The sequence below is a fragment of the Watersipora subatra genome, chromosome 10 (genome assembly GCF_963576615.1).
Source record: "Watersipora subatra chromosome 10, tzWatSuba1.1, whole genome shotgun sequence".
In the NCBI taxonomy this organism is placed as follows: domain Eukaryota; kingdom Metazoa; phylum Bryozoa; class Gymnolaemata; order Cheilostomatida; family Watersiporidae; genus Watersipora; species Watersipora subatra.
In genome coordinates, this window is record NC_088717.1 from 57,866,406 (window position 1) to 57,882,029 (window position 15,624).

At 37.0% G+C, this 15,624-nt stretch overlaps 1 protein-coding gene across 1 annotated transcript; it reads right to left on the minus strand.

The window, feature by feature from the left end:
* Positions 1-665: 665 nt before the first annotated feature.
* On the minus strand, positions 666-9,897 carry LOC137407256 (uncharacterized). The gene is made up of 4 exons (XM_068093864.1): positions 9,749-9,897; positions 3,044-3,282; positions 1,162-1,335; positions 666-772 (listed from the first exon to the last, which is right to left on the minus strand). The coding sequence occupies exons 1-4, from the start codon at positions 9,895-9,897 to the stop codon at positions 666-668; spliced, it is 669 nt and encodes a 222-aa protein (XP_067949965.1).
* Between the last annotated feature and the right edge of the window lie 5,727 nt (positions 9,898-15,624).

Consider the following 15,624-nt stretch of genomic DNA (forward strand, 5'->3'; position numbering starts at 1 on the left):
GCCAGCTGTAGTGTCATCCTCTATCATATCTTAGGAGGTGTCACATTCATACTTTGTTCTACCGACGCTCTAACTAAAGTTGGTAGGTCTTCCATATCATCACTCTCCATACTCTCCCCTTCAGGGTGAAGTACAAAAAGGTGTTTCCGATTTCTACGGATCTTACTTTGTCCGACCCGCAACCAAATACTATCTGGAGGGTTATCCTCTCTCAGTACAACACCTTTTGACCCTTGGTCCGTAGGTGCCCTAACAAAAACCGTCTGACCTGGGCTCAGTTTACTTTGCAATGAAACTATATTTCTTATCCCATTTCTGTTTTAAATTCTTCATGCGAGAATTCTTCAATTACTCAAACTGACCATAATCGATGTCACTTCTATATGGTATGCCCAATTTAGACCTTACTGCCCTACCAAACAAGCTCACTAGGTGTGAACCTCGATAGTAGATATGATAAGCCATTAACGCTGCATATTTGTCAGTAGTTTTTTTACATAAAGACAACAATTTTTACAGCCCTTTCTGCCATACCATTAAAACAAGGATATCTAAGACTGCTAGTAATTAAACTAAACCCTTGATCCTCAGCAAACTTCCTAAATTCCTTGGTATCAAAGCACCTTCCGTTATCTGAACTATGTTAGGTATGCCAAACCAAGAAATTAATCTCCCATACCAACAATTATTGCTCCAGGTACTTGTGAGGCCATGGGTAACGCCTCTATCCATTTGGAGTAATAGTCAACTGACACTATGAACACGCTGTTCTCTAGAATAGAACAAACAAATCTGAACTGATAACCTCCCATGGTCTCAAAGGTAATGTTGACTCATGCATAGGCTGATGTTTTATTTGCGAATGCTCAATACAAACATTACATTTACTTATGAAATCTTCAATATCACCAAAACATCCCGGCCACCAAAAGTGGCGTTGGGCTCTCCTACAACATTTAGTGACACCTTGGTGTCACTCATGGCATAACTTTAGGTATTTAGGTCCTAAAGACTTGGGTATATATATTCTAGAATTATACAACAACATGCCTCCATATACACACAAGCTGTTTCTAGCTGTGTATAACTTAGACATTTCACCTTGTAAGCAGCCATATTTATCTGGCATTCCGTTTATCAAATATTACATACACAGACTACCAGACTCGTCATTAGTCATAGCGCTGACCACAGTCTCCTCCCTCACATCTGTATGTGTGTTGGAAGAGACTATGTTGTGCACATAAGCTTTTATCGAGTCACTCTTAGACTTAGTCTCACCACACGTATTGCTGTTAGAGCGACTCAACGGATCAGGTAAATACATATCCTCACCTGCTGTATGAAAAATATTGTAATCATACCACATTAGCCTTAACTTAAACCGTTTTACTATCGCTGGCAAGCAGGAGAGATCTTTTTCACCTAGAATCGAGATCAATGGTTTGTGATCTGACTCCATTTCAAGTTGTCTTCCTACTAAGTAGTAGTCAAACTTTTCACAAGTCAACGTAATTGCTAAGGCTTCTTTTTCAACCATAGCATACTGAGTTTCCATTTCTGACACTTTTCGTGATGCATACTCAACTTGGTTGCCATTTCTTTTTGCTAGCTAGTTGCCATAAAATGGCACCAAGAGCATGTTTATTGGCATCCGCAGACACCTGATGTTTAGATTTTAGATCAAACATACATAGAACTGGTTTTTTAGACATTTCTTTTTTTAACATTTTCAAAAGCCTTTTGTTGATCAGCCCCAATACCATTCAGACTTAGAGCCTGAAATTTCATAAATAGGAGTACAAAGTTCAGCTAGTTTTCTGCTAAACTTTATTAGGTAATTGACCATACCAGTAAAACGCCTCGCTTCGGTTTTATTTGAAGGTGGTAACATGTTAACTATAGTTTCTATCTTACCAGGATCTGGCTTGATAGTACTGCAACTAACCACATGTCCAAGAAATTTCACTTCTGTTAAACCAAATTCACAATTTTCCTTTTTTAAGTTCATCCCAAAGCTTTTTATTCCTTCCAAAACTTTGCGAAGTCTCGCCCAATGTTGTGATGGGTCAGAACTATACACTAATATGTCATCCATTAAACAGATAACGCCTTTCAAACCATCCAATATTTTTTCCATTACTCTTTGAAAGCGGAAAAAATTCCAAAAGGCATTCGCCCCACAGTGTTATAAATGTGGTCAATAATTTTCTTTTAGGGTCTAATTTCACCTGCCAAAAACCAGAGTTGACATCAAGTTTAGAAAACATGGTGCCTTTAGACAGTTTGCATAACATATCTGAGATCTTAGGTAAAGGGTAAATTTCCCTTTTAACTCCTTTATTTAAGTTGGTTAAATCTACACACAATCTGATTTTACCACCAGATTTCGGAGCTATTGTTAGACCTGAACACCAATCAGTAGGTATTTGTACTTTTTCTATAACCTTGTCAGTGAGCATTTTATCAAGCTCTTTCTTAGTCTGAGATCTTAACTCAGCTGCTATTAATCCTGGAAAATACAGCCTGACGGGTTCCGCCTCAGCCCTCAAGGTGATGGAAAACATACCAGGTATAGTACCCAAGCCAAGGAAAATTCTGAATAAGATTAAAATGTATCCGTACACATACCATTAGTGACAGCGAGTAAATTAAGATTTTCAAGCCCTGTCACTCCTTACGATTTGAGCTCTCTATATTCACTTTACTGAACCATAGAACTTTCAGACTTAGCCATCAGCACCACAGAGGTGTCGATCTGGCTCTTTCAGATTCAAACCAAGTTTACTTGAATTCTTAACAGTCAAGGTAGAAACATCAGCACCCGTATCAAATGTGAAATCAACTTTACTATCATTTACCTTCAAGGTCCTACCTATTTTATTATCTAGTCATTTAGGACCTGCATATGAAAACCTTACACTTCTACATGTACTTTGGTAGTAAGAACGTGTACTATCTCTATCCCTTTGATCAGGGCTTTTGCCCCGACTCCGATCACTTTCTCTACTACTACTTCTGTTGTAGCGGTGTCTATACTCACTTTTCTGAGAATTCTTGGTGCCATTTTTCTTACAGTCAATACTAGTATGACCTTTCCTGTTGCAAACAAAACATTTAGCTGCAGAGCAAATACGTAGCCTGTCATCTCTACTACCACAGTTGTAACATTCATCATCACTCTTAGGTGACTGTCCATCCTTAGATTTAACATGCCATTTGCGGTTATACCTATCAACGCTAGAGTCTCTTGAAGACCTACTAGAGTCTCTATACCTGCTCCTACGATCATATCTAGGAGATTCGTAACTAAAATTTCTACTCCATTTTCTAGAGTATTTATTCTTAGAGCTTTCATCATAATAACTTTTACGTTGCCTTTGTGAATTTCTGTTAATTTTACCATTTTCGCAAGCACTTGAATCAGAACTTGAATAACGACTGGCTCTTTAAATTTATTTCTAGGAGCTTATGTCGAAATTTCTGAAACTTAGCTAGTTTTGCATCTAGCACCTTCCAATATGGCGTCAGATTCTCGCGCGAGTTTTCTGGCCATCAAAGTATCCGTTAGAATTTTCCAATTCAACTCCGTTTGTTGCATTAATTGCCTACGTGAAGACCCTTCTCGCAAGCCACTAACAGCTATTGCTAGAGCAAGTTCTTTCCTTACATCGTCATTACTTCCAAAATTTACATTCCATTGAGTTTTTCAACTAGAAGCAAATACTCACTTTCATTTTCACAAGCTGTTTGTGAAACAGTAACAAATTTCATCGGTTTAACGTATACCGTTTCATCAGTACTGTAAATAGTAACTAAATGACCCATAGCCTCATCATAAGTAGAATTTTCATCCTGCATACGGAACCCAACAGAGCTTAAAGCATCTCTACCATCACTACCTAATGCGGTTAACAACGCAAGAAGTTTCATACGGCCACAAAATTTATAGTTGCCGTCTTCATCCTTACCCAATTTCATTTCAAATGAAACATTTACTTCTTGTATGTAATCTTAAACATACCTATACTGCACCTACACCGTAAATTTAATTAAAGACAAATTAGTGGCAAGTCTTTATACTACAAATTTCAATGCAAAAACTAGTCACAGTTGTCACTATAATGCTGCCACATCACTGTCAAGGCCACATTTTTAAAAAGATAACATAAATGGCCTTATGCATTAGAGCATTACATTAATTACGGATATAGGATAACCTTATTATAGACAAGAGATAACATAATCTAGGTAGACTTACAATTTGATGATGAAGTAGAGTAGCCCATTTCAAGCAAAACCATGCATGGAAGTGCTTGGAAGTTTTGTATTATTGCTGAAATGTCATTCAACATTTTTAACGTCTTCTCTTCAATATTCCATACCTTGTTCTCATTTCTACGAACCGGTTTAAATCAGTAGACAGACAAGAGACAACAGACAAATTTTTAATTGGTTTGCTAGCAAACCATGCGCCAGTTATTTTTTCTGCTTAGTGTTAAAGTAATGCCACGTGTTATTAGCATTCTTATAATGAATTCCGCAAGGAAAAAAGATGGAAACAAGCTTAATAAGTTGGTCTAGAAGAAAGGAAATAATGTATTTGTTAAAGAAACGAATGAAAAAACGAGGAAAAACAAAAATGAAAAAGCGGCAGGGCCCAGTCCGTCAAAGTCGGTCTGTCTGTAGCCACATTGTCAGTTATATTATCCTTGTCAGTTGTAGTCGTTTCCGTCCGAGTCAAACTATTTGTCATTCTTGTCGTTGTTTGAGTCGTCTCGTTCCACAAGTCCAGTCGTCGAGGTCGCGTATTAGTCGAGCTGTCAAGTTGAATCGGTCGTCTTGCTCTGAATATATAGGCGTTGAAATTGTTGTCGTTAGCATAGTCACGGTAGATTTTCATTGAACTAGACTCTGGCATTGGAGGTGAAGTAGATAAAGACGATGATAATGATAAAGGAGGTGAAGTCGAGGTTGATGGAGTTTGATGGTAACTCGTTGAAGGTTGGTGGTAATCGTTGAGTCGCATATCTTCGATGGGACCTATCAAGAGAAGGTAATAGCGTGTCAGCGCTGCTCTACCTTTTTAGGTGATTATTATTTAGTGTAACACATTATGGAAGTTCTCGCCTACTTTAACTTTTGCTGTAATCATTATTTTGCTAAAAATCATTGGTTAGAATTTTAAAAATATCACAAAAATTGTTAGATATGCTGGTAATGAAAACAATTTTACCAAGGCTGTAAGAAGAAGTTCTTAAGGACACAAAGACATTATATGTGCCAGAATTACCTCACAATAGTCAATAGTGTTTTGTTTTAAATATAATGCGAAATAAGACTAGAACACAGTAATTTACAAGAAAATAAGTTCTGTTTAGTGGCATTGTTAAAGCTTAGCTTTACCCAGATTAATAAGCGGACAAGACCAAACATATAACCCAGTTAGTCGCAAGCTGCAAGTAGCATCAGCGTAACAGCATAAGTAAATAGCACTCACGTTTGGTCCCATCAAAATTCCTTGCAACTTTGTGGTTGCATTTTTCGCACCATCTGTTATTACATGATTCACTCAATGTCTGGGTCCTCATCTCGCTCTGTAATTTAAAAATGATACTATTATAACCTACATAAAGAAACTTGACTGAGCTCTATTCTTTTTCACTCTTTCTTGTCAGTATTGTTAACAAAGTTGAGAGTTTGTTAACTGAGACATTCCCAACAGTTTATTTTAAAGAGTAACTTGATAATACTTACGATTACTTTAGACAGTATGCAGCTGGAAACAGCGGTGAAGCGGTGAACAGCGGGTTAGACTAGAGTAAGGTGCCACCGACTGCAGAAGTTTATGGTCTTGGAAATCTTTGCAAGTAGGTTTATTCCAGACTTTGCGACTATTTCTAACTCTATCAGAAGGCTTACGCAGCAGGGAAAAACAGCGGCGAAGCGTTGAACAGTGGAGCTGTCAAAACGGTGAGAAAATTTCCTAGCGGGTATTTGCTCAGTATTTTAACAGCTGGGTAAAGCTAGAGAGCAGAGGAGATATACAACTTGACACAGGTGGCAGCAATACGTAATCTCAACAAATTCTGTGACATGACTAGTTTGAGTAGCGCCTGTGCATTCTTGTCATTACTGTTATGTATAGAGCTTGTTTATTCTAGAATGTTCTATGTTGTTTTTTACTTCTCAGCTATTTTATGAAATCAATCTAATAATTTAAATAGCAAGTTCATTGGCTAAGAGTATTCTGTAATTAACTTTACTTTGTATAAAGAATAATTAAACTTTCAACAAATTCCTACTATTATTTAAAGGTTGGACTAAGACAAAGCAACATAATATAAATCTGTTAGCATAATCTTTAGCATCAACACAGCGGCAGATAGAGTAGGCAGGAGTAGACAACTAACATACTCAGAGTTAGATGTGCTTGACATTTTGATTAGGTTAGGGATTTTCAGAAACTGTAGATTAATGTCAATGCTAAATTGCATCGAATTACAACAAATAGTTTAAATTCAAAAAATATTCTAAAACCATGTCTATTGATTCTAATGTAAAGGAGGTCAAAGGAAGAACGTTTACTAAATTGGATTGTTTTAAGTTTTTTCAAAATTATCTTGCATTGTGCAGAAAATATACAACTAATTTGACAAAATAAAAAAACGTATTTTGTAAAAAAAAACATGTTTTATGTATTGAAGAGAGAATGTTGTGAAAGAAATTAGCTAGCTTCTACACAATTGAAAAAAATTATGAAGTAATAATGGAAAAATATGCTTTTTTTAAGTTTGCAAATATAAAGCGCTAAAATTTTGGAACCGGTGGCTATACTATCTGCATATATCCTCCTCAGGTTAAGAGTTTGAAGTATCTTTCAGTATTCATTATGTCAGACATAATGCGGGTAAAAATATTATTATTGTTTAAACATTAGTTGCCATAGAAATAACAAAACTTAACACTTGTGTGAAGCATTCATTCAGAGCTTCTGAAGAGGGGATAACTCATCTATATGTGAATTTAATAATTTTGTTTATTCTACTCAAAAGTTATTGAAGCTACCTCACCAAGTATTAATATGGCAAAAAAACAGAAAACAGCTGGTTGCAATGAACACTAGTTGATTCTTGCTGTACAGTTTTAGATGAACTGTAAAACTCTTTGACAAATTAACACGAAAAGGTTACCAACGGTTGCAGTTAGACATTTCTATTTTTTATTTATTGGCTCTTCACTACTCCCACTCCATCTCTCTCTCTCACCGACTTATTTTCTCTCCGACTCTTTCTCTCTCATCGACTCACGCTCTCTCCGACTCACTTTCTCTCCCACTCACTTTCTCTCCCACTCACTCTCGCTCTCACACTTTCATTCTCACTCTCTCTCTCCGACTCCCTCTCTCTCCCTTTCTCTCTCTCCCTCCTCTCTCTTTTCCTCTCTCTCTCACCGACTCACTTTCTCTCGGACTCTCTCTTTCACTCGCTCTCTCACTCTCTCTCTCCGACTCACTCTCTCTCCGACTCACTGTCATTCTCTCTCCGACTCACGCTTACTCTCTCTCTTCGACTCACTCTCTCTCCGACTCACTCTCTTTCCGACTCACTCTCTCTCCGACTCACTCTCTCTCCGACTCACTCTCCGACGCTCTCTCTCTCCGATTCTCTCTCTCTCGCTCTTTCTCCGCTCTCTCTCGCTCTCTATCTCTTGCTCTCTCCCGCTTTCTCTGTCTCTCTCTCTGTCAGTCTTAAGCTTGTATAAAAAATAAGTTATACATTTTAATTCAACAAACTATTAATTTATATACAGTGGAGTCGGCATAATTTAAGCTAGAAGGGTAAGTAAAATAGCTTGAATTTTAAGAACCGTGCTTTATCTTGTGTTTTACATTAGATTAATAACATACTGTTTAGCTCCTGTGAAAATCTATTAGCCTTTTCAAGTAGGATTGGCCCATTCACTGCCACATTGTTGCTCCTCAATTGCATGAACCGAGTTAGCGACGCTTCATCAACATCTTCACGCACTGCTCTCTTCATTCCTTATAATTTTTAATTAGCAGAAGAGTTTTGGCAAAAAGAATCTCGTCTTTATTCTTAATCCATGTTGATACTGTAGATTTAGAAAGTTTCTCTCTATTTGCTACCTCACTCGGTTTTACTCCTCTTTGAATTTCAATAATAATATCTACTTTATATTGGTAAGTTTTCATTTTGTAATTCTGTTTTATTTCTGAAGACAAGTTTGAGAAAGTAGAAAAAACTTTGAATAAAGTTTGCCAAGTTTGCAACTGCATTTGTTGATTAGTCTTTGATTATGCACTTCTGTATCCAAAATAAATGTTCACTATTGCTCAAGTTCGATACGTAGTCATAGCACACAATCTTTTTTTAATGAGTCCATTTTTAATTTTTTTTCAAGCTCATAGAATAAAGACGATTTTACCAGTAGTGCAACTTGCTCTATCAAAGCCATGCGTTAACTGCCAATCTGAAGCTTGACCTATCAGATTAACGAATCTCTCCCGATCGCTAAAGAATATATGTCACAGCAGTTGAGTTTGATTCTGTGATTGCGACTAATACTAGTGGATTAAGCTCTGGTTATTTTTACACTATTATATTTCAGTTGTAGTATGAGTTAATTTGAACTAGTCCAAATATTTACAATGATGTGTCATATAGAGGAACAAGGACCCTTAACAAATGTTTGATTTGAGCAGAAATTCGAATTATCCAGGGACAAAGTATTTGAACTCCGCTGCATAATACATGAATGTGTGAACTGTATAAATCTCAATGTTTGTCTTCTGTTATTTGTGTGTCCAGTTATGTCGATTCAAATCGAGTAACATAAAAACGGACTTTCCACTGGGTTTGATTTCGGAAGATTTTGCACTGCATACAGGCCCTACATCCACTACTCCAGACAGTTAATTATCTTGCCATACAACAAAACTATGCACATAGATATTACACCTACCGATCAAGGTGAGTTTGGCTTCACATCCGTGCATCCAAATGCATGGCGTCGATTTTTGTGAAGTGCAACATTTTTCTCAATGCTTTTAGATGGCGTAAGACAAATGCATTGCAAAATGAGAACATGCCATTTTTCGACCATTTTCAAAAAACTGCGAGCGTGCCCGAGTTGAACGATTTATTAATATTATTACTGTTTGTGGCATTATTATTACTAATAAAGTATAATCAATAACTTTCATTAGTATTATTGATCAATAACAATCACCAAAAGTTCATAGATCTAAATTTAGTAACAACTCGTACATGTAGCTGTAATGAGTCTAACACGACTGGTCATTGCTAACAATAAAGGGTGATAAAAATATCAGATTTAACAAAGTGAAAATACGCTGAGAATGAATAGTTATTATATTTTTATTTGCTCAATACATCCAGATTATGGTACCTTTTTAGTTCAGGACAGATACTGAAATTTAGTGGCTAGAGTGCCGAAAGGTAAATCAGAGTGCTTGAGTTCAAATCCTGTTTGGGGCAATTTTATTCCTAACATGTTCGGGGTGGCTTTAGACGGACGAACACTGTTTTTATTACAGTAAAGCTTCTAGCAACCAACCCACGGATTAGCAAGAAAGCACACTGATCACCATGGTTACCTACTCTTATTAAAATATCTCAAACTAGTACTGTAGTCAAATACTATAATACTATAATATGTTTCATGGGACGGTGTTGTAGAATGTCACACAGAGACGTCAACTGACCTCTGATCAACTGACCTCTGATCAACTGACCTCTGATCAACTGACCTCTGATCAACTGACCTCTGATCAACTGACCTCTGATCAACTGACCTCTGATCAACTGACCTCTGATCAACTGACCTCTGATCAACTGACCTCATTAGTACCATGTTTTGTGAGTTTTTTTCTGTACACTTTGTATATTCTTTGTATCTTTATTCTCTGTACAGTGTTATGATAATTAACAAGCTTTAGAATACAAAGAATATACACTTTGTATATTCTTTATATTCTTATTTTCTGTACAATGTTATGATACTTAACAAGCTTTAGAATCTTTAGTTTTCAACTTTTATTCTGTTCCTTTCTGTAGTGTGTATGTAAGCAATACTGATTCATAAAATGTGATGCATCAACTTACATATATTAGGCTCCGCTCACTTCTTATTAGCATATTCCTTATAAGGTATTACAGTTTACTAACTACTGTATTGTCTTGAATAAATTCTATACTTATAAAACAAAAGATGAACAATAACTTGATAAATGTGATTAATAAACTTTACACTTGAACTATGTAATTTTACCACAGAAAACAAAAATAAAAAACAGCCAGGCCCAGTCCGTAAAAGTCAGTTTGTAGTCTCATTATCGGTCATCTTCTGTCAGCCATGTTAGCCTCAGTCTGGATAAATTTATCTATCATTCTAGTAATGTTTTTCTGTGTTGTCTCATTCACAAGTTTAGTCTTCGAGGTCGAGTATTGGTCGAACAGTCGAGTTGAATTGGTTGTCATGTCGGAAAGATGCATGAAGATTAATAATATGTATAATGTCTATATAATGGTAGTTGTGCAGCCGTTGGTCGTATCAACAGAAAGGTTTTTACAAGGTTATGAAGTAGAATATTGCATACCATCAACTAATAATTCTAAACTGTATTAACTACAAACTGATATAAATTAGTGTTGGGAAGTTCCTCTAAAGGTATTTCAATAGCTGTGCTTACTAGCTGTAGCAAGTGCTATTTCTTTTCATTAGCTATATTTGTGCAATCAGTGGCTTTCACATTAAAAATAAGTTGTAGCTTCATATACATGTATTTATATATTTGTTCATTTGGTATCAACCGTGTGTTAAATTAATTTTTCCGTTCATTGTTGAAGTAATACGGTATGTTATTAGCATTGTTATACCGGTAATACGTTTTACAAGGATTAAGGTTAGAAACAAACTCAAGTCGGTATGAGGGAGAGAATGAACATATTTGTTGAAGGAACGAATTGAGAAACAAAGAAAAATAAACATGAAATTGCGGAAGGGCCCAGTCCGTCATAGTCGGTCTGTCTGTAGTCTCCCTGTCAGTCATTGTCTCCTTGTCAGTCATAGTAGTGGCAGGCTGAGTAAAATTGTCTGTCATTCTAGTCATAATGTTTGTCTGTGTCGCCTCGTCCCACAAGTCTAGTTGTTGAAGTCATAAGTTAATGAAACAGTCAAGTTGAATCAGCCGCCGTGCAAAAAAGGTACATGTGGTAAAATTATGGTCATTGGCGTAGTCACGATATATTTTTATTGGACTGGGCCCTGCCGCTGGTGATGAACTACATGACGGTGGCGAAGAGGGTGAAGTAGAAGTTGGAGCTTAATAACTGGTTGAAAGTTGGCTGTTATCACCGATTTTCAGTTCTTCGAGGTGATTCATTAAAAAAAAGAGATAGTGTATTGATGCTGCTTTACCTTCTTTCATGTGATTATAATTTAATGTAACACACAGAAGCTCCCTACTTAAAATCTAGTTATTATTTATTTTGCTGCAAATCGTGAATTAAAATTATACAATTATTGCATGGAAATTGGTAGAGATGTTAATAGCAAAACAATTTTTGCCATGACTGTAAGAAGAGTTCCAGATTAAAATAAAGTAGCGTTTAAATTACTATAATTTTTTTGCTGAAGAAAAGACGGGTCAGAATACTAAGTTCACTGCATCAGAAGGAAGCTTATCAGGATCTAACATTATCATCTATCTACTTCATAAGAATACTACTTGAAGAATATTTTGTCATATAAAAAGTTAGTTAAAAGTAAGGATACAAATGCATTGTATAGGTGAGCAGTAGCTGCGTTGTGTTTTGTTTTAAATCCAACATGAAATGAACACACAGTTCTAGACAAGACTATAACACATATTTGTATTATAAAATAAACTTTGCTTATCGGCATTGTTAAAGCATAGCTTTATGCTTGTTAGTAAAATGCCAAGAAAAAATTTTATGATCTAGTTAATCATCAGCTTCAAGTAGCATCAGCAAAGTAAATATCGCTCACTTTTTGTGCAGTCTCAATTCCTTGCATATTTATGGTTGTATGTCTCACACCACCTGCACCATCTTTCATTACATGGTTCTAGGCATGATACCCGGATGATCATTGCACTCTGTAATTTAAAAATAATATTATTATAACCTACATAAAAACTATGAAAACACTTTATTGAGCTCTACTCTTTTTACTCTGGTCAGTATCGTTCTTAATAAATTTAAGAATTTGTTAGTCAAGTCATTCCAAACAGTTTATTTTAAAGAGTAATTTGATTTTTCCCCTTGAGATTTTTCCCTTTTTTCTCCCTTAAAGGTTGACTTGCAATAAAATTCACATTACAGTTATTTGGTATCAAAAAATTCACCATGTCTTACTCTGTTGTGTTGTAGGTGCCAAATATGTGGAAATGTGATTACAAGCTCAAAAACGAAGACGATGACGTAGTCATGAAATTTGGTTATTGTCTTGTCACATGATGTTTTCACGTGAATTGAAAGGCCGATAAAAAGCTCAATATAAAACTTATCGTAGCACTAGTTTATGACAAACACTTCAGGTTTTACCGAAGACCCCGTATCAAATATAGATGCTCGCTACTTCACAGTTTTGTTTTGGTTTGGTCTAATCGGCAAGTCGTAATCTGATCGTGTGACCCAATACTTTGCAAATAATTTTTGCAGCACTTTTCGATTATCACAAGTGACCAACAGGCTCATCATGATTATCAGACAATGATATGTACTCCTTCGAGCTAAGGTTAAAAAATTAAATGAATTTTTACGGTAAGTTATAAGATATCACTGCTAAAAGTGACAGCATTACAATGACGATAAAACAGACACGTAAGAACAATAGACATGGTTTTATTGAATGGGTGAAGTATATTTGTGAAAATATTTTGACGAATAAAGTTGCATGAAAGTGTAAACAGAAACCATCTCTCACAACTATTTGAGCTGTTTTGGAAAAAGAATCCAAACTACGGCGGTCTCGTGTGGCTGCAATTTCTGTTCGTTTTTTAGCTTTTAAGAGCTTGTAACCACCTTTCCACGTATTTTGCACCTACAACACAACAGAGTAAGACATGGTGAATCTTTTCATATCAAATAACTGTAATGTGAATTTTGTTGCGAGTCAACCTTTAAGATTTTCCCCCTGAATAACAATTTCACCTGACAATTATACTAACACTCACACTGGCAGTCATGAGTGTGCTAATAGTAACACCTTTAATAATTTCTGCGAGTTGTTTGAAGTTGGTGAGAAAGTTGAGACACAGTATTGAGTAGATAGCCAGCTTGTGGATAGTGAATGTGGAAATAGAATAGCAGGTTTAAATGATAGAATGGATGAACCATCCAATGCCACGGTCGGAAGTGACTTATTTAATGGGCACCCTGGTGGAAGTAGTCAGAAGACCCAAACCTCAGATGGGTCTGACAATGAAGCAATAGTTGGGGGCACGAGTATCTGGAGTGGCCGAGTCAGTAGACCTCGGCTAGATAAGGATAATGTTTACTACAAACTGTTAGTAAAAGAGGTTGTAATGTTGTAGATTGTTGCACAGAAATAATCTAATTAAAGCGATAATACAACTATGGCAGACAATTCTGGAGGTAGAGCTAGTGTTGGTGAACAGCCAGAGAGAAGCAGGGAGGAGGAATATGCAATGAAAAAAAGCAGGAGTAGGCAGGGAAACGGAGATAGTAGTGTTGCTAAGAAGCCTATAGCGTATGCTCTGCAGGGCAAGGAGAGACCATTTGGCTGTGAATTATCCTAGAAATGCTTGCAGAAGGTACGGTAGAAGTGGACACTACCAGAAGGACTGCAAGGTACTGATCTGTCAGTGGTGCGGTGAGACCCGGCATGCAGTTAGCGGGTGCTTCCGTCAGGGTTCAGATGGCCCAGTGAGTAGCGAGACAGAGACAAGGAGAAGCAGTGATGAGCCACTAGTATCTTTAGAAAAAGTGAGGTCCAGTGGACGGGGTTATGCAGAGGTGAGTAGAGGTGTTAGGAAAGCTGTTGTACCGGTACCCATCATTATTCCCTGTGCAGCTGGTTACAGCCCAGGTGGAGACCAACCACAGGATGCCTGTCAAGTCTCCCTTCGGTGAGGAAAGCATGGTGAAGATAGAAGGGAGGAACCTGATGTTGAGGAGTCATTGCTGACCCAACCACGAGTTTCTGGGCTAGTCGAAGTTAGTGGAAGTGTTGGTTGAGATGTTGGCGGTAACGGTGGTGACAGAGGTCATGGTGGCAGTGCAGGACGTGGAGGGGAGCAGAGAGTAAAGGGGGGCCAGAGACGTGGAAAGTACAGAGTGTAGTACTGGCAAAGACGGCGGCAGTACAGGAGCGTGATAGTGATTGGACGAGTTGATGAATCAATTGTAAGGAGTAAGGAGAACCCTGCCAGCAAGGTGAGCCACCGAATAAGTTCACGTGTATATCTTGTCATGTGTATTTATGGAAGATTTTAGGCCTGAAACAAAAGAGTGGTCATGTTGTATAATCGGTTTATGGGCCCCTGGCTACGCTTATGCCTGAGGTCATGACAATTACAGTTAGCTACGAGAAGTTGAATGAGAAGTCAGTAACAAGTAGTGACGCAGTAGAGGAAAGAGTATAAAGGCTAGTGAAGGAGAAGACAGGTTCCTTCTTTGCTTCAACCTCATGTGAGTACATTTGTTTATACACCACAAGCACGAAAAAAGTGATTGCGAGCATGGAATCTTTGCCACTTTCCAGAAATATTTGCATGAGCAGATGTATTGACATGTCAAGGATTTGATGGACTAAACAGTATTTGATGTCCCAATACTTTGGTGATCGTTGATGATAACCATGTTCAAACTATCACATATATAAATAGCATACTCAAAAGCATACTCACATATATAAATATATACTCATCCGCGTTTGCATCAGGAAATACTCCATGACGTAGTATTTTCATTTATCTTTTTAATTTTTGCGAAGAAAATTCTTTCTTTTCGCGTGCTAAAATAAAAAACTAGTCCCTCAGCTACTATCATAAACAGATAGGAAAAATCACTCTATCAGCGACCATGAATTACTATCATCGAAATTGTTCACATTTGAAAGGCGATCATCGACGCTCGGCGAAATATCAGGAAAGTTTGACAACTGCAAACTTTTCCGACGTGTCCGCAATGCTTCATCGATGCTATCAATTCATGGTTCATATAATCGACGATGAATGCCGAAAGGGAAACGCTGACGAATGGCGATATAGTGTGAACCGGCCTAAGTACAACTGACTACTTGCTATTTATATATGTTCAGGTACTTCTACAATGGAGTTTTTATTGAAGAACTGCTAGCGCTGTTAACTCTCAAAGGTAATACCACTGTTGCTGCGATAGATGATAAGCTCATAGAAAAACTTGAGGAGCTTCAGTTGCCAATTCAGAAGATATGCGCTATTTAAACTGATGGTGCACCAGCCATGATTGGAGCATGCCAAGGTAATTTCAATAGTAACGTAGTATTCAGGTTTGTTTATCTTATTGCACTAATAATGGAAAGAGGTTTGTTCTTATATCTTTATCGCTTGAC

What these genes read in the sequence shown, in the direction of transcription:
- LOC137407256 (XM_068093864.1), bottom strand. Translation starts at nt 9,897, where the DNA reads ATGGTACTAATGAGGTCAGTTGATCAGAGGTCAGTTGATCAGAGGTCA. An exon ending in CAGAGGTCAGTTGATCAGAG is followed by an intron (nt 3,283 to 9,748) that starts GTCAGTTGACGT and finishes ATATGATCGTAG; the next exon opens with GAGCAGGTATAGAGACTCTA. An exon ending in CACCAAGAATTCTCAGAAAA is followed by an intron (nt 1,336 to 3,043) that starts GTGAGTATAGAC and finishes TTCATACAGCAG; the next exon opens with GTGAGGATATGTATTTACCT.